This window comes from Phyllobates terribilis, unplaced genomic scaffold (assembly GCF_046119375.1).
Source record: "Phyllobates terribilis strain yellow unplaced genomic scaffold, ASM4611937v1 Scaffold_7__3_contigs__length_470593459, whole genome shotgun sequence".
In the NCBI taxonomy this organism is placed as follows: Eukaryota; Metazoa; Chordata; class Amphibia; order Anura; family Dendrobatidae; genus Phyllobates; species Phyllobates terribilis.
Genome location: NW_027362767.1, coordinates 226,270,131 through 226,290,296, shown reverse-complemented (window position 1 = coordinate 226,290,296; position 20,166 = coordinate 226,270,131). Strand labels below are relative to the sequence as shown.

General features: G+C 45.9%; 1 protein-coding gene across 1 annotated transcript in view; it reads right to left on the bottom strand.

The window, feature by feature from the left end:
• The window catches only part of ADGRD2 (adhesion G protein-coupled receptor D2), a 642,994-nt gene that overhangs the window by 563,056 nt on the left and 59,772 nt on the right, over window positions 1-20,166 (bottom strand). Inside the window, exons 2-4 of the mRNA XM_073639770.1 lie at window positions 14,022-14,088; window positions 12,672-12,729; window positions 3,877-4,074 (exon numbers count right to left, since the gene is read on the bottom strand). Of these exons, the coding sequence (XP_073495871.1) occupies window positions 3,877-4,074; window positions 12,672-12,729; window positions 14,022-14,087 (322 nt within the window). The 5' untranslated portion in view covers window position 14,088. The remainder of the gene's footprint in view (window positions 1-3,876; window positions 4,075-12,671; window positions 12,730-14,021; window positions 14,089-20,166) is intronic.

The following is a 20,166-nucleotide window of genomic DNA, read 5'->3' as shown; positions in this document are numbered from 1 at the left end:
CACTCTCGTCTGGACTACTGCAACTCTCTCCTGATCGGTCTCCCCCTTACCAAAATTTCCCCTCTCCAATCTGTCCTGAATGCAGCAGCCAGGGTCGTATTTCTGACCAGCCGCTTCACCGATGCCTCCACCTTGTGCCAGTCATTACACTGGTTACCCATTCGCTACAGGGTCCAATATAAACTCATTGCTCTCACCCACAAAGCTCTCCACAGTTCTGCACCACCTTATATCTCCTCTCTCATCTCAGTCTATCGTCCTACACGTGCCCTCCGTTCCACAAATGACCTAAGACTAACATTCCCCATAATCCGAACCTCGCACCTCCGTCTCCAAGACTACTCTCGTGCTGCACCAGTTCTCTGGAATGCTCTACCCCAGACGATCCGATTGATGCCTAGCCCCGATGTCTTCAAGCGCGCTTTAAAAACCCATCTCTTTAAACAAGCCTACCACCTCAAATACCCAGTGAACTAACTTTCCCCTGTTCCCTCCTAAATACTATTCAGAATGTGCTCCCTACTGTTCATCTGTCTCTACACCCTCCATGCACACGATAACTGCACTCGGTAATTGAGTATTGCACTTGAACATACAGGCTGATGACCAGATCATACAGCTTTATATGACAATCCCGACTTATTATAATTGCCTGACCTGAAATAACAAGCACTTTCCACCTATTGTGTCCCCCCATTTCCTTGTAGAATGTAAGCTTGCGAGCAGGGACCTCACTCCTGATGTAACTGTTAAACTGTCTCACCTTGTATTGAATTTATTGTTTGTACATGTCCCCGCTTAATTGTAAAGTGCTGCGGAATATGTTGGCGCTATATAAATAAAAATTATTATTATTATTATAAATGTTCTGCTGCACTGAATGCACATGGGTAAGCAATTCATCAAGATCAGCTACTGGCAGCTGGTGAAATTGCCGACCAATGACGTCCTACATGTGCTCGATGGGAGACACTGCAGGGGAGATGACAGACTCCTACTCCTCACACCAGGTTAGGCAGTATGAACTGAACACCAACATCAGCTGAAGGGGCATGAGACTATAAGGTGGAGCAAGAGGCCACACCCACATCAGCAGAACAATCAACATATCAAGCTTGGCAAGGAAAACGGACATTAACCCCTGACAGCCCAAAGGGAAAAAAACAGCAAAGAAGACAGGGCCGCCACGAATCATTTAATACTTCGTAACAGTACACCCTCCTCTACGAGTGGCCCCAGGACACTCAAAAACGGATTTATACGACTAATAACCTGCAGAAGTGACACTTCGTTTGTCAGAGGTCACTTCTGCAAACGCATGGTCCCCATAGTCATAATACATTAAAGAAGGTGATAGAGACGCAGGCTTCAAAGTCACAACTAATCGCCTAAGCAATGACCTGTGGAAAACATTTTCGCATGGTATCACCAAGGGTAACTCCACCTGAAAGGTCGTAGGGCTAAGTATGGCCAAAATTCTATATGGACCAATCTCCCAAGAACCTTGAGACCCTGATGAATACCTTAACTTGATATTCCTAGTGGACACCCATATGTGATCAATCACACACAGGTCCAGACCTGGATATTTATTACCACACACACGACTGGGAGTAGATGGATCTCCCCTTGAAGGACCGACTAAGGAAGAGTTTCCCCTTATCCGAGAACTCTTACCCACTGGATGACTTGTGCAAATTCCCACCCTCACCTGGTCACACCTCCCAGGGGGCCCCGCAGTCTCCCATTAACCAGGGGTATGGGAAGAGACCCACCCCTATTCTCTGCTTGTGTGACGCCCTGCTGTGCATGGAGTCACAGACCGAAGGGGGGTGCATTTCAGGTTTTCTCCACAAGAGGCCCTCAGAGCATTCACACACCTCCACCCTACCTCAGAACCACCAGAGGGAGCCCTTTAGTGAATATATAAAGGAGGGTGGAGGCAGGAAGAGAGGAAGTTCAGTCAGTTGTCTAAGGAGTGAGTCCAGTCAGGAGTCTCTGCCGAGACACAGAAGGTTAGTGACTTAGCAGGTTTCTGCTGAGAGGAGTTGTTTGGAGTCTGCTGCAAGCAGCTCAGAGAGACAGCTAGGAGCGTTGCCGACGCTCTAAAGAGTGGCAGAAGAGGCAGCCAGCTTACTGCCAGTGTGTATAGCCTACTGAGGGCCCAGAGTAGGCCGAAGGCTAGTGGAACAGTAGCATCGGGGACCGAGGAGCTTCATAAGCTCACCCCAGAAATATACCGGACACCGGCTCCGAGTCTGCAGAGCAGTATACCCTCTGTGGGAAAACAACCGGATCTTTCCTGGAAGACTTCAGGTCTCAGGATAGCCCAGGAGCTGACACGTAACAGGACCAGGAGGCACGGAGGCTCCGCCATACCAGGAGCGTGCTCTTCAGCAAAAGGCCCTAACACCAGGTCAGCCGGCGCAACACAAGGACTAAGTTAGGCCTAGTTTCAGACTGGCCATAAACTACACAAGCGGCAAGGATACAGAAGGCCCTATACCTGCTCACTGGGGAGAGACCTGCAGTGCACCCCTCACCCTACAGTGCTCCGGGCGGTACCGCAACTCCACCAGTAAAAAGGTACTGAAGCCAAACGTGAGTGTGTCTCCCATTTTTTCCTTGGACCCGGCTGGGTCACCGCCATATAGTGCACCTTACCGAACACCGCTGCCCTGAGGCCTAGCTCCACCTGTGGGGAGCTACCCCATCATAGCTGCCGTAACACCGGCCTCAGTGGACTGCCGCAGCGCTGGTGGTCCTCACCAGACACCACAGGTGTCGTCACGAACTTTCATTTTCCATTTAACCCCTTTTTTTTTTTTTTTTAAGAGAGACCCCAGGGTACGGGCCCGGGAGCCGACCACCGCGACATCCCCCAAGGCCAGGCATTAAGGCCCGGGCGCCGAGTAGTCCCCATCCCCTGGGTGCCACACTTGCACCTCTGCCCCACCACCAGAGAATGGGTAGGTTTCCTCAGGATGGCAGAAATAGTGGAAGCCAGGCAATTTTTACCACAAAAGTTGCCCCAAATGACTACCCTACTGGACTGCCAATCAATGACCCGGTTGTGTTTTTTCAACCAGGGATAACCCAATGGGCACAGGCAGACCCGAAAACACATAACACGATATGGACTCACAATGGTCAGAATCCATGCACAAGTTCACACCATGAATCACATGAGTCAGACTCTTCTGCCTGAGAGGAGCAGAGTCAATGGCAAAGACTGGAATGGAACTCGCCAGGGCCTTAGATGTTAGACCCATGGTCTGAGAAAAGTGATATTCCACCGAATTGACTTGAGCTCCACTGTCCACACAAACCCGAATGGTCTCCGTCTTCCCTCCAACAACAATTTCACCTGGAATGGAAAACGCCATATGGTTATACACCCTCATAGTCTCCCTCCAAACGACCACGGGAGTGAGGTTTCTGCAATGGAGTAGCAGCCTTGGCACAAACCACACAGACGTTAATATAATGGTCCATGTGACCACAGAAAAAACATGCCCCTTTTCCCCGGGGAACCGCAGGCATCCCAGCTCGAACGGAGGTACCCCCAAATGCATAGGTTCCTCAGACGACACCTGTGGGTCCTCCCCTCTAGGGCCAACAACAGAGGGCAATGTAGGTATTAGTCTCTCCCTGAGGCATCTACCCACCCTGATAGCAAGATCCATGGCGGCCTCCATTGAACCCGGAGTAGCGTACTGGACCAGAGAATCCTGCAGCCTACTTGAAAGACCCTAAATAAACTGTAATAACTCTATTTTCTTGTTGCTGTTGCAATGTCATTGTTGAGTGTATAAACCTCTTTCAGACTAATATTAATATGATGTGACAAAAAGTTTTCTTCCAATGTGATCTTACCTGGCTTTTTCTCCTCCTTCAGCCAAATAGGGAATTGAACTAAATTTCCAGCTTGGTCCTGCAATGTTCTTGTTTCAGAGAGCAGAGATGCAAATTTGTACTCGCAGTATTTTTCAGCTTTTCTGTAACTATGTGGTTTGCTGACAATCTCATATACTGCGTGATGGGTTTCAATGAAATTATCAAAGGATTTAGATCCTGGAAATAAAAGAATTGAAAGAGTGTGTTTTGTACCTGTTAATAAAACAAAGAGGATGGACATCTTAAGTGACTATTTACATTTTATGTTACTTAAATGCATGTGTTTTGGGCTAAAAAAAATTGCAATTTGGTTTCAGTAAAAAATTTTGCACAAGTTCTGTGCTTCCCTGCACATTATTGGATGCGGAATGAGTTAGCTAGAAATCTATCATTGAGCTTGTTCTGGAAAAGTATTTGTAACTCTTAGCGGAGTTCAGCTCAGAAAAAAAAATAGATAACTTCTGACCACATCAAAGTTCAGCTCTCCTTGAATGTGGTCTGTGGTCATAAGTAAGCACAAAGGAGCTCAGAAAAAGACAGATAAAGCAGTTACAAACCCTAAGTACTAGTAAATTCTTATTCTGCAGCAAGCATTGTACAGGGAAACAAAAAAAATGTTTAAAAGCTAAAAACGGAGCAAAATTAAAAAAAAACCCAAAACGCAGCAATTATTTTTAGCCTAAAATAAAGGCATTTAAAGGATTTGTCAGGCCATATAATATTGATGCGCTATTAGGTCAAGTCTGCAATATCAAATTGGTGACGAGTAGTGTTGAGCATTCCGATACTGTAATATCGGGTATCGGCCGATATTCGCGGTATCGGAATTCCGATACTTAATTCCGATACTTTTACAATATCGGATACCGGAATCGGAAGTTCCCATAATGCCTGCGCTCTGCAGTGTCTGTGAAGGATGACAAGTTGGATGGCAGCGCTCAGCTGAGATCCAGCCTGTCATCAGAATGCCATCCCAGCGGGGGAGAATTCTCCTGATTGTTTAAAAGCCGGCGGGCGGTAAAAAGCCGCCGGCTTTTAAACAATCACACAGCCCCATACTGCTTCCCCGCAGCCTCCCACCCCGATCCTCCGCTCCCCTCGCCACCTCCCATCCCGATCGTAAGTTAGGACCGGGTGGGGAGCGCAGCTCCAAGGAGCGGGGAGTGAAGGACCCGGGCGGGGAAGCCGGCAGTGAAAAGACTTCACCGCCGGCTTTCCCGTTCTGTGCTGCGCTTTCCCGCCGGTTATTTCAAATGAACAGCTAAGGTATCAGCTGATGCCGATCAGCTGTTCATTTGAATTAGCCGCGGTGCCCTCAGAGGGTTCATGTGAGTTCATGCTTGACTGCATGAACTCACATGAACTTTCCCACGGCCGCACAGGTCAGCCTCACCTCCCAGACGATCAGACCGTCATGATTAGTGTGTGTGCGGGTGTGTGTGCGGGGTGTGTGCGCGATGTTTGTGCGGGTGTGCGCGGTGTCTGTGCGGGTGTGTGCGTGCAGGCAGACATAGGCCGATGTGACACTACTACTCCCATCGGCCTATGTCTGTCCCCCGTCCACTCCTGCCAGCAGGATCAGCTCGATGGGAGCAGTAGTTCCCATCAGACTGATCCTGCTATTTAAATTGCCCTACTGTGTCCCCAATAAATGTTAAATACATGTCATTGGTGGCCAGTGGTTACCTAAAATAAATTAGTTTATACATTACCTGTCCCCGCCGATCGCCACCTAAAATAAAGTAAAAAATAAAAAACGACACCTATACTCACCTAGACACCTAATTCCCCGAAGCCATCGATCTCCTGTAATAAAATATAAAATAATAAACCACAACCTTATCCTTACCCCTCCGTAGCAGTCCACGAGTGTCCCACGAAGATCTCCAGTTCAGAGCAGCCACATAGAATGTGACCGCTCTGAACCGCTGCCGCCGCTAGAATGACGGGGCCGTAAGGGTTCACCGGAGTTCAGGCAGCGCTGCTCCGGTTAGCTCCTTTACGGCCCTGCTGTATCGTGAGAAATTCCCACGGTACAGCAGTGCCGTAAAGGAGGTCTCCGGAGCTGCGCTGCCTGAATGCACTCCGGTGACCTCAGTCAGTGGCTCCCGCTGCCGGGAGCGGACGTGTTCCCGGCAGCGTGAGCTTACAGCAGCCATGCACAGCTGTCACCATCTCCAGATGTGACAGCTGTGCATGGGAGATCAGCGCAGGAACGTGGACAGGTAACTATTATTTTTAGTAAACTAAGAATTAAATAAAATTGTGTGTTTTATTTCAAATAAATTATTTTTTTCTGGGTGTAGCGTGTTTTTTCTTTTTAACACTTTGTAGGTTAGTAATGGGGGTGTCTTATAGACGCCCATCATTACTAACCTGGGCTTCATGGCAGCTGGCGCTGACATGAACCCCACCACTATTACCCCCTGCCACCGCACCAGGGCAGCGTGGAAGAGCGAGGCTAAGTGCCAGAGTTGGCGCATCCTATGGATGCGCCATTTCTGGGGCGGCTGACGACTGGTGTTTCTAGCCTGGGAGGGGGCCAATATTCATGGCACCCTTCCTGGGCTATTAATATCAGCCCCCAGCTGTCTGCCTAGCCTTTGCTAGCTATTAAAATAGGGGGAACCCCACGTCATTTTTTTGGGGGGGGTCCCCCATTTTAATAGCTAGTAAAGGCTAGGTATTCAGCTGGGGGCTGATATTAGTAGCCTGGGAAGCTCCGTGGGTTTTACCCCCTTCCCAGGCTTCAAACATCTGCCCCAGCCGTCTGCTTAACCTCCGCTAGAGACTAAAATTATGGGGGATCCCACGCCATTTTTTTTTAAAATAAATCCATTATTTTAACACTAAATGACATTTGAGGAGTTAATAAAGATGCAGTCCCTAAATTATTATTTATTTTTTAATTAATTTTTCCCAAAACTTTTGACGTGGGCTTCGCCATATTTTTGTATGCCAGCCAGGTACAGCATCCAGCTTCTATGAACGCGCCATTTTCCGGGGCGGCTGCGGACTGCAATTTTCAGCGGGGGGCAGAAAGCTTGGGCCTCCCTGCGCTGCAGATTCCATCCCCCAGCTGCCTAGTTGTACCTGGCTGGACACAAAAATAGGGAGAAGCTCCACGTTTTTTTTTTTTTAATTATTTCATGAAATTCATGGAATAATTAAGAAAAAAAGGGCTTCCCTATATTGTTGTGTCCAACCAGGTACAAATAGGCAGCTGGTGGTTGGGGGCAGCCCGTTCCTGCCTGCTGTACCTGGCTGGACCCAAATATAGTGCAAAGCCCCACGTCAATTTTTTTTTAATTATTTCAGGAAATTCATGAAATAATTAAAAAAAAATTATGTGGGGCTTCGCCCTATACTTGTGTCCAGTCAGGTACAGCAGGCAGGAACGGGCTGCCCCCAACCACCAGCTGCATATTTGTACCTAGCCGGACACAACAATATAGGGAAGCCCTTTTTTTCTTAATTATTCCATGAATTTCATGAAATAATTAAAAAAAAAAATACGTGGGGCTTCGCCCTATTTTTGTGTCCAGCCAGGTACAACAAGGCAGCTGGGGGCTGGAATCCGCAGCGCAGGGAGGCCCAAGCTTTCTGGGCCCCACCCGCTGCAAATTGCAGTCCGCAGCCGCCCCGGAAAATGGCGCGTTCATAGAAGCGCCATCTTCTGGCGCTGTACCCAACTCATCCAGGGCCCTGGTGCGGTGGCTCACTGGGTAATAAAGGGGTTAAGACCAGCTTGGCATTATCAGCTGGCCCTAAGCCCGAAATTCATGGGGTCACGCCAATATTAGACATGACCACCATGAATTTCTAGTAAAGTATTTAAAAAAAACACAAACACCCAGAAAAAAGTCCTTTAATTGAAATAAAGACACAATTCTTTATTGTTCTAAATTAAACCATACTTACAGTCACGCCCATTCCAGCTGAAGCCAACGATCTCCTGCAATAAAAGTAAAATAATAAAGCAACCTCATCCTTACCTTTCCATGGTTCCCAGGACAGCTTCAGCTCTGCTACATCGAGATGACAGGCTGGACCGCAGCAGAACGCTGCCATCCAGCCTGTCATCCCGCAGACACTGAGAAGCGCAGGCATGCTTGCGCTCCTCAGTGTCTCGCTGTGACGGCATCCGGATGAGCCGAGGTCATGTCCAATGAACTCAGCTCACCTCATGCACGTCACTGACAGCGTGGGAAAATTCTCCTGCACTCAGCGCTTCAGCGTGAGAATTTTCCCACGCTGTCAGTGACGTGCATGAGGTGCGCCGAGTTCATTGGACATGACATCACCTCATGCACGTCACTGACAGCGTGGGAAAATTCTCACGCTGAAGCGCTGAGTGCAGGAGAATTCTCCCACGCTGTCAGTGACGTACATGAGGTGAGCCGAGTTCATTGTCGGCTCATCTGGATGCCGTCACAGCCAGACACTGAGGAGTGGAAGTATGCCTGCGCTTCTCAGTGTCTGCGGGATGACAGGCTGGATGGCAGCGTTCTGCTGCGGTCCAGCCTGTCATCTCGATGTAGCAGAGCTGGAGCCGTCGTGGGAGCCATGGAAAGGTAAGGATGAGGTTGCTTTATTATTTTTCTTTTATTGCAGGAGATCGTTGGCTTCAGCTGGAATGGGCGTGATGGTAAGTATAGTTTAATTTAATAACACAATAAAGAATTGTGTGTTTATTTCAATTAAAGGACTTTTTTCTGGGTGTTTGTGTTTTTTTTAAATACTTTACTAGAAATTCATGGTGGTCATGTCTAATATTGGCGTGACCCCATGAATTTCGGGCTTAGGGCCAGCTGATAATGCCAAGCTGGCCTTAACCCCTTTATTACCCAGTGAGCCACCGCACCAGGGCCCTGGATGAGTTGGGTACAGCGCCAGAAGATGGCGCTTCTATGAACGCGCCATTTTCCGGGGCGGCTGCGGACTGCAATTTGCAGCGGGTGGGGCCCAGAAAGCTTGGGCCTGGCTGCGCTGCAGATTCCAGCCCCCAGCTGCCTAGTTGTACCTGGCTGGACACAAAAATAGGGAGAAGCTTCACGTATTTTTTTTTTTTTAATTATTTCATGAAATTCATGAAATAATTAAGAAAAAAAGGGCTTCCCTATATTGTTGTGTCCAACCAGGTACAAATAGGCAGCTGGTGGTTGGGGGCAGCCCGTTCCTGCCTGCTGTACCTGGCTGGACACAAATATAGGGCGAAGCCCCACATCAATTTTTTTTAATTATTTCATGAATTTCCTGAAATGATTTAAAAAAAATTGACGTGGGGCTTCACACTATATTTGTGTCCAGCCAGGTACAGCAGGCAGGAACGGGCTGCCCCCAACCACCAGCTGCCTATTTGTACCTGGTTGGACACAACAATATAGGGAAGCCCTTTTTTTCTTAATTATTCCATGAATTTCATGAAATAATAAAAAAAAAAAATACGTGGGGCTTCGCACTATTTTTGTGCCCAGCCAGATACAACTAGGCAGCTGGGGGCTGGAATCCGCAGCGCAGGGAGACCCAAGCTTTCTGGGCCACCCCCGCTGCAAATTGCAGTCCGCAGCCGCCCCAGAAAATGGCGCGTTCATAGAAGCGCCATCTTCTGGCGCTGTACCCAACTCATCCAGGGCCCTGGTGCGGTGGCTCACTGGGTAATAAAGGGGTTAAGGCCAGCTTGGCATTATCAGCTGGCCCTAAGCCCGAAATTCATGGGGTCATGCCAATATTAGACATGACCACCATGAATTTCTAGTAAAGTATTTAAAAAAACACAACACCCAGAAAAAAGTCCTTTAATTGAAATAAACACACAATTCTTTATTGTTCTAAATTAAACTATACTTACCATCACGCCCATTCCAGCTGAAGCCAACGATCTCCTGCAATAAAAGTAAAATAATAAAGCAACATCATCCTTACCTTTCCATGGCTCCCACGACAGCTTCAGCTCTGCTACATCGAGATGACAGGCTGGACCGCAGCAGAATGCTGCCATCCATCCTGTCATCCCGCAGACACTGAGAAGCGCAGGCATACTTCCACTCCTCAGTGTCTGGCTGTGACGGCATCCAGATGAGCCGAGGTCATGTCCAATGAACTCAGCTCACCTCATGTACGTCACTGACAGCGTGGGAAAATTCTCCTGCACTCAGCACTTCAGCGTGAGAATTTTCCCACGCTGTCAGTGACGTGCATGAGGTGAGCTGAGTTCATTGGACATGACCTCACCTCATGTATGTCACTGACAGCGTGGGAGAATTCTCACGCTGAAGCGCTGAGTGCAGGAGAATTTTCCCACGCTGTCAGTGACGTGCATGAGGTGAGCTGAGTTCATTGGACATGAACTCGGCTCATCTGGATGACGTCACAGAGAGACACTGAGGAGCGCAAGCATGCCTGCGCTTCTCAGTGTCTGCGGGATGACAGGCTGGATGGCAGCGTTCTGCTGCGGTCCAGCCTGTCATCTCGATGTAGCAGAGCTGAAGCTGTCGTGGGAACCATGGAAAGGTAAGGATGAGGTTGCTTTATTATTTTACTTTTATTGCAGGAGATCGTTGGCTTCAGCTGGAATGGGCGTGATGGTAAGTATGGTTTAATTTAGAACAATAAAGAATTGTGTCTTTATTTCAATTAAAGGACTTGATTCTGGGTGTTTGTGTTTTCTTTTAACTTTGACTATGGGGTTAGTAATGGGGGTGTCTTATAGACGCCTCTCCATTACTAACCTGGGCTTGATGTCAGCTGGCATTATAAGCTGACATCAACCCCAACCCTATTACCCCCTGCCACCGCACCAGGGCAGCGTGGAAGAGCGAGGCTAAGTGCCAGAATTGGCGCATCCTATGGATGCGCCATTTCTGGGGCGGCTGACGGCTGCTGTTTCTAGCCTGGGAGGGGGCCAATATTCATGGCACCCTTCCTGGGCTATCAATATCAGCCCCCAGCTGTCTGCCTAGCCTGTGCTAGCTATTAAATTAGGGGGAACCCCACGTTATTTTTTTGGGGGGGTTCCCCCATTTTAATAGCTAGTAAAGGCTATGTATTCAGCTGGGGGCTGATATTAGTAGCCTGGGAAGCTCTGTGGGTATTACCCCCTTCCCAGGCTTCAAACATTTGCCCCAGCTGTCTGCTTAACCTCCGCTAGAGCCTAAAATTAAGGGGAACCCCACGCCAATTTTTTTTAAAATAAATCCTTTATTTTAACACTAAATGACAAGTACAGTAATCAACACTGTCACTGTACTTCATATATATGTGACTGACATGTTTCTCTCTATCTAATCTATGTGTGATTCTCTATTCTTTCTATTCTAAATTGTCGGGTACAGATGCTGAATTGCCGGCCGGCTTTTTTAAAGAGACGGTGCATGAAAACACTATTATTTTTTTAAATAAATCCTTTACACTAAATGACAAGTACAGTAAGCAACACTGTCACTGTACTTCATATATATGTGGCTGACATGTTTCTATCTATCTAATCTATGTGTGAAGCTCTATTCTGTCTGTTATAAATTGTCGGGTACCGCTGCTGAATTGCCGGCCGGCTTTTTTAAAGAGACGGTGCATGAAAACACTATTATTTTTTTAAATAAATCCTTTACACTAAATGACAAGTACAGTAAGCAACACTGTCACTGTACTTCATATATATGTGGCTGACATGTTTCTATCTATCTAATCTATGTGTGAAGCTCTATTCTGTCTGTTATAAATTGTCGGGTACCGCTGCTGAATTGCCGGCCGGCTTTTTTAAAGAGACGGTGCATGAAAACACTATTATTTTTTTAAATAAATCCTTTACACTAAATGACAAGTACAGTAAGCAACACTGTCACTGTACTTCATATATATGTGGCTGACAGGTTTCTATCTATCTAATCTATGTGTGAAGCTCTATTCTTTCTGTTGTAAATTGTCGGGTACTGGTGTATGCCGCTGATGAATTGCCGGCTTTTCATGTCATTCTACATTATTCTTAGTTGTTTTCCTTCATGTAGAATTAACCTACAAGGAAAGAAAGGGTTTATTTTCATTCTGATATTTGTGTCCCATTGACTTGCATTGGTTTCCGGTATCGGAATCGGCGATATCCGATACTTTTTGGGTATCGGCCCGATCCAATCCGATACGATATTTCCTGATATCGGAAGGTATCGCTCAACACTAGTGACGAGTTAATCAACTGTTAGCTGCTTCCGATATAAGAATAACTACTCAGATTTTGATTCCTAGCTTGAGAATCGTGAGCAGCTAGAGCAAGTACCATCCGTGTCTGCTGTCGTAACCGTGTAATTAGCCATTCCTCTATATTCTCCTAAATAAACTAATATAATATAAGTACACAGGCAGGAAGCTGAACTCTGATCTCCTGCATTAGAAAGGTGACAGGCACTGTGCAGTAATCATCATCACCAGTGATATCAGCTTGTCCTCCCCTTTGGAGAACTTCAGTGGTGCAATCAATGCAATGCACAGACATTTCTATTGACTGATATGGTGACCACATGATAAAATTGTTTTGGGATAACGGAAGAGCAGATTAAAAAGTACAAAATAAATATTTTTATCAGTGCTCCATCTACTACAAGGTTATGGGATTAGTCTGAAGTGTAAATTTGACTCCATTAAACATGGTAGAACACTTCTTCGTTACTCTCCATCATATTCAGAAACCTGCTCCAATATGCACAATGTACAATGTCAAAAACGACCAAGAAACACCATCTTACAAAAGTATATGAAGGAAAACTGGGGAAACTACCTACCGGCAACACTGCTCTGGTTTGCTTCTAGCTTATTCCAGCAGATGCAAACACCGCACACCTGTAATGAGATGGACGGAAGCAATCAAATGAAATATTCAAATTCAGCTTTGTACTTTGTTTCTTTTCTATATTTTTCTACATTTCTGGCTGAAAAATCCATGTTTAAGTAAAAAAACAAAAAATTTGTCATGCTTTTTGATATGTTATTTTTACACTGTTTTTGTGTATGAACTGTTTTTTATTAATTGATTTAGTTGTTATATTTATATGGGTAGGTACATACCGGTTTTCTGTTTGGAAGTGACGGTCAGTATTTTGTTATTTATATATAGTCTCTCTGACCGAGCACTCCACCCATCAGCATGTGGCGGTTTTAATCACAGCAGGATCCTACCTACCCATATAAATGTAGGCTTCAGCCTAGGAGAGGATTCACATTAGGATAGGTCACAGCAATGAAGATCGCCTTGTCGTGGCTACTGGGCATGCATGAATTGGCCAAATTATGTGGTAAGCATCTTCATTTTTTCCTATTTTCTAGAGCAGTAATGCAATTCAAATTTCATATATTTCATATTTACATACTATTGCAACTTTATTAGTTATGTATGGAGATGGCTACCTGTACACACCGGGTTTTCTGTTTGGAAGTGACGGTCAGTCTTTTGATATTTGTACTGTACATGGAAGCATATATGTTGTAGAAGCTAAATGGACCAAAATTTATGTTTATGCTTTTTTCCGAAAATAAATGCATTGATAGTTGTTTTTTTTTTATTTTGGTGTCCTTATCCTTTAGGTTTAAAGCAAGACACGGTTTTATAAGCTGGTACTATAGCGTCTGCATGATTAGTGGTCGTCTTTGACAAACACCTTCAATGCAATGCGTGCAACAAATGGTAATTTCGTCATTAAAATCTATTCACATACAGAAATCGGTTTTAGAAAAAAAAAAATCCATATGCAAATTAGCTCTTTCCCAGAAACTCTTGTGTAAGTGCCACCTAGTGGAGATTACAAACTTTTAAATTTGTTCTCTAAAGGAATCAATCAGAACTAATTTGCATACTTTCCCGTAGAGCTCTGTTAGTAGAGCCAACCATACAAATTAGATGGCCAACGTTTGGTGGGCAGCTATGTCTCACCTATCCCGGAGAGCTTGAGTGTTTAAGAGAAATTTCTGGTGGCAGCTTATCGGGGAAATTAAAGTTCTACCATGAGGGACGCAGTTTAAGTTCGGATAGGGAAGGATAACAGGAATGTTCTGCTACCACAGATGTAGGGTTAGCAGAGGTTAATGGGGACGGATTGTGTTTACTATTCCCCTTAAAATAGTAATGTCTAACTTACCATCAAGACGTTGAATAGAATCTCTAGGATGTCGACAATTGCAGAGATGAAACCTTGTGATCCCATGCTTGGGAGAAGAAAATATAGATCAAAACACAGTATCTTTCGACTTCACAAAAAAAAAACATGGATAAAGAGATCAGGAATTTGGAGAATGTTAATGAAAACTTATTTCACAAAGAATTGATATATTTGCCATTCACACAGTCATCCTCCAGAGGAAATCAGAATCTAGTGAACAATACAAGGCCGGAATGTCTGGTCTTCTGCAGAATAAGGCCAGGTTGGTAACCGGCATTTCAATGACAATCTTCACTTTTCTTTCAAAGCATAGAAGGCTAGAGGAAGAAAGAATTGTAAATATATAGGTAGTAGAAGTGAAAGGCTATATTCACATTTGCTTGGAGCATGCAGTACTAATCTTGCTGTCAACACAACGACACTTATAAGTTAATGGGGTCCATTGGGCACTTCTAAACTCCGATGTACGACTGCCTAATGGAAACCACAATGCACATAGGAGCAGAGTCGTAACCGTTTAATACAAGGCTATGCTCACATTTACATTAGAGCATGCAGCTCTCTTCTCCATGGCAATTCAACACCCATTATAAGTCTATGGGGTCATATGATAGTTGAAGGGAGGCAACAACAAGCAGCTAGAGAAAAATAAATCCTAAGGGCCCGCTCCCACTTGCATATATATCTAAAAAAAAAATCAGTCCCATTCTCATCCTGAAAAGTTGGACGAGTGTAATCTGTATGGTTTACCTTTTGTCATATGAGTGCAATGCGAGTGTGCGATTATTTTCTCAGCTCACAGCCATATGCAATCCGTATGACATGCGTATGCAATGAGTTTTAACACATTTTACATACAATAATACTCTATGTAGCTTAAAGTTAGTTGTTAAAAATAATAAAACAAAGAAAATAAAGAATAGACAGATATCCTGCAGATATATAATTCACAACCCCCCCTACATATTATAAAATGGCACCCTTTAGTGCCTTTCATGGGAAACTTATTCTATAGCTTTTTAGGCTGAACATAAATAAATGAAAAAAAATAAATAAAGTGCCCCCCCCCCCCCCTATTTTATGAAACCAGCAAAGGTAAAGCAGACAGCTGAGAGCTGATATCAGGCTGGAAAGGTCCATGGTTATTGGGCCCTCCCCAGCCTAAAAATACCATGAAACTAAAGCTATTCAGTTATATTCTTGCCGACAACCATAAAAGGTCTATGGAGCCTGTTGAGCTATGTTGGGATCTGTTGTAAGGCAGCCGATTGGAAACCATAATCAATATGCAAGAGCCATATGATATTCAATCAGTTTTAAGTTTGAACAGTGCTATTCTTCAATGCAATAAGACCTATTGACAATTCATTGGGTCCAATGCTAGGACGAGGGGTAGGCACCTGCCTAAGGCACAACCTCCTGCCTCCCTGAGGAAGGGGGCACACTTTGGGGGAAAAAAAGTGACATTGCTGAATGTCTGCGGCCGTCTGGCCCCTTCCTCCAGCTGCAGGCATTCAGCACAGTGATGGCTGGGGCGTGGGCACTCAGATGAGCAGTACTGCTCACCCCTCTCTGTCTGCGCCACGGCTTTCGCCTTCTCTTTGCACTCAATTGTATTTGCGTCTGTCAGACACTAATACAATTGCTGTGAGCGCCACCCGGGACAGAGGCAGAGGAGCTATAGTGTCAACCTCCTGTTTCACCGAAATTGTCAGAGGACGCAATTCAGTGACGTAATTGCGCCATCCAGCGTCCACTGCTGTACAGGATAGAAGTGTAGACTGTGGCTGCGCTGGATGGGGAGCCTGGATTAGGCGAGTATAAGTGTGACGCCTCTACTCGTAAAGCCCGTGTTTTACCCTGGGTGTTGGGGGACTCTGTGTCGGGCCCTGTTGGAGAGATGGGATGCAGCCATGGCCCGGGCCCGACCTGTGCTCAGGACCGTCACATTAGAACGAGATGGTGTGGGCTTGTCCGGGTTGAGTGGCTGATTAACAACTACGCCACCTGTGGTGCCTCGTGAAGGGTCACCAGCGCCGCTACAGTCCACTGAGGCCCGGTGTCATGGCGGCCAAAGTTCTCACTGCTCCCCACAGGCGGAGCAGGGCCTCAGGGCAGGCAAACAGGAAAGAGAGGGGGTAGTAGTGCGGGGAGTACGAGCACCGCGTCGCATGGTATGGCGCATAATAAACAGTCTGGAGGCCATAGAGGTGAACTTCCAAGGCTTTTACTCACTCAGAGATGACAGCAGGAAGACAACTCCCTGCTCTCCGCGGAGTCCTGCGGCCACCAGGGACGGGGGTCCGACTACCTCCGATGAAGTCCAGTGTTCGGTAGCGACCCTACACCAGAGTGTTCCTGCACTACAGACTTCACCCTTTCCCGGCTGTTCGTGTGTAGATAGGCCGGGTCTCCCTCTGATCTCCTCTCAGGCCAAGGCACGGGTGGCAATTCCTCTCCATGCGATGCCCGGTGGGATCCTCAGGGCCTAACCGGGCTTTCCCGTCCAGGATATAGAGTACAAGGTCAAGTGTCGGGGGCCGGTACCCCTCTTGCAGCCAGGATCCCTCTGAATAGATCAGGTAGGCGAGGACAGGTGGCGTACTCCGCTCCGTCTGCATCCTCCCCGGGACCCATTTGCTGGGGAGCCACACTCTAAAGCTCCCGGGCCTTCTTGATCCTGGTCCTTGGCCGGGTTGAGACATTCCTTGTCTACAACCTACCTCTCATCCCAAGGCCAGGGTACGAGGGCTGTGTCCCTTGCCGGTGCAGGCCCACACAGGATCTGCACTTCCAAGCGGGAGTCACATTACATACAGTAGTTTTACAGCAACCAAGACCGACAACCAAAGACCAAGATCAAAGATGGCTTTTTATTAAATATGAAATCTAAAGTGTAACTTACTGGTAAGTCCTCCACCCTCACCCACTAACTGGTTCCTACCACTTTGTGTTCCCCAGTCTCCCTGTAACCAGGGGAGCAGCACCTAGTGCATACTAGCTCCCTCTGGTGGAGAAGTGTGGTGTTGGATGCAAAAGGTTAGGTCACAACCATCGCACCGGGCTTACCTCAGAGGAGGAACACCACACTCCATTAGAGAAGTGCAGCATCCCTGTGGCGGTCGAACCCTCAGGGGCGCCATATAAGCACTTTAATTCTTATATTATTTTTCTAATGAATGAGGGCCATCTAAATAGGGTCTCTGAGGACATCATACTATATGGAAGACTGTGGGGGACATTATAATGGGGGCTGTTGGGGAAACTATTAAAAAATATAAATGTATTGGATATCATAAAAAATTGCTAAGAGTATATTTGCACAACAGTACGAAAAGATATATGTCTGAAGGCTATATGCAAACACCGTAAAAAAAAAAAATTGTAAACCAGGTGTTACTATAAGGTATTGTATAAATATGTGTGTCAAGAGGCATGCTATGGTTCTATTAGTATAACAGATCAATGCTAGATAATATGGTGACTGATGGGAGTAAGTGCATACAAAAAAAAATACCAACTATTGCGCATAGGCAGTATATCAAACAACATGAAACAGTGCATAGGCAACACCTTCAGTAATATTGATGATGTGGGGCATAGAAACACCAAGACGGATTCACTGCCAACTGCGGTTTCAGTCCTTACTTGCTTTGAAGCCTCTGCAATCAGTCGCCATATTATTATATGGGCTGTGGGCTGTGGAGACATCCTTCTCTAAAGGGGGCTGTGGTGACCATACTGTATAGAGGACATACTGGGGTCTGGATACCATACTGTATTGGGGTTGCTGGGGACCTTATATTGGGGATTGTGGTGACCATACTGTATAGGAGGCTGTGGTTTACATCATACTGTATATTTGGGGCTGTGGTGGATTTCATACGGTGTGGGGTGCTGTGGGGGACATACTGTATATAAGAGGCTGTGGGACCATTTATACTGCATCAGTGACTGGGGGGGGGCATAATACTGTATGGGGTGCTGTGGTGGACATCATAGTGTATATTGGGTGGCTGTGATGACTATCATACCGTGTAGGCGGACAGTGTGAGGTGGGTGTACAACATGGAGGACAGTAAAGAGGGTATAGTGTGAAAAGGAGGCACAGAATGGATATGGAGAGAGGACAGCGTGAAATAAAGGCACAGTATGGAGAGAGCTTAGCATGGCCGAGGGACAGTATGGAGATATAGAGGGTGTAAGGGAAACCCGTAGAGAGGATACAGCCATGCTATAGGCCGTGGTTCATAGGAACGGACTGTGTGGGACTAACAGTTGATAAAGGCAGACTACTATGTGGGGGCTATAGCTCATTTAGGCAGAGTGTGGAGACCATTAACTATAGGAGGCTTATTTAGGTCATAGTATGGACAGATATTAAAATGCCCTCTGCATAAAAATAACACTTATTTTTAAGAGCACAGAGTTGGGACGTGTAGCAAAAGAGCTGAGAAGAAGGAAGTCTGAAGAGATGGGACGTGGATGTGAAAACTTCTCCATCTTGCCTAGATGCCAGGATGACAAAGAGGAAAGATGCCTCCTATCAGAAAATGTCACCTATAAGGTACCTGGTTTAAATATTTGTGTGTGATACTGACTCCGGCTTATTAGTGCTGTGGTCCCTGTATGGTCCGCAGTCTGATAATGACTGATAACGCCTTACTAGTGATGAGCGAGCACTAAAATGCTCGGGTGCTCGATGCTCAGGTCGAGCACATTGGAATACTCGGATGCTCGGTCCAAGTAACGAGCCCAATGTAAGTCTATGGGAAACGCGAGCATTTTTCTGGCGGCTCCCCCCGGCGGTCTGCAGAGGGCCTAAAAATTTCCCAAATCAATAGGAATAGTGCTCAAATGACATGGGGAAGACCCCTGGAAGCATCTCTGACTCCCAGGCGACTGCTGTCAACAACTTTGTCAGAGGTATTTTTACAGACTCTAAGACAATAAAACTGAAAAAAAAAGAAACCAAAGTGGATTTTCCTGGGAAATATGTTGAGGAACATCCTTTCCAGGATAATGACTTGTATATAAGGCAAAATAAATATACAAAAATGCTCCTCCGCACCTTGTTCACACATAGCGTTTTTGATGCGTTTTTGCACTTTTGCATTGCTTTCAACTGTGACAAATGCATTCACCGGGAAATGTCATTTTAACATTTTACAACCTTATCTGGCCATGTGGTGTGTGACATCATCAGACACATCCTGTTTCATTTATGAAGGAGGGATTATGAAAGTCACAAACACTATTTTTACAGCCTTACTATTCTTAAAGGGCCAGCAGTCGGCTATGCTTTGTTGTTCCCTTTATTAAAGAGTGGGTCTCCTATACTGTTATTGCATATGCAGTGACAGCAAAGGCTGCCAAAAATTTGGACGTACCCCAATACCCCTTTGAAGAGACATAGAGGAGGGTTCTCAGTAAAAAAAATGTTCCCATTATAAATGAGTGTGTCTCCTATAGTGATAATGCCCATGCTGTGACTGCAAGGGCTGCCAAAATTTGGGAAAAACTCCACTAACAATTTTTCAGAGCTGGGCCACCGTAACGAGTATGACATGTGCCCATTAGAAAGGAGAGGACGGCTATACAGTTATAGGGTATGCAGCGAGTTCAACGGCTGCCAAAATTTAGGAAAAACCCTACTAACAATTTAAAGACGCATGGAGCTGGGCTACATTAACAAGTATGACATGTTCCCATTAAAAAGGAGTGGGTCTCCCATACTGTTTGCCTATGCAGTGAATGTAATGGCTGCCAAAAATTTGGATGAACTCCAGTGCCCCTTGCAAGAGACGTAGAGGTCAGAAGGCCTCCTGAAAACAAATGTTCCCATTATTAGGAAGTGGGTCTCCCATACTTTTTGCCTATGCAGTGAATGCAACGGCTTCCAAAAATTTGGAGGCACTCCAATGAGACATAGATTTGATGATATGGTAGATATGGTGGTGATATTGAGGAGGATGTGGAGGATGAGGAGAAGGAGGAGGACAAGAGCTAATAGACAAAATCAGGAAGCGTATACCCATGTCTGGGTGTGAAGACAGAGGTGCATGGGAATAGAGTTAGACCTCCCAAAAAAACCATTGAATTTAAGTTACGCTGCTATCAGTCG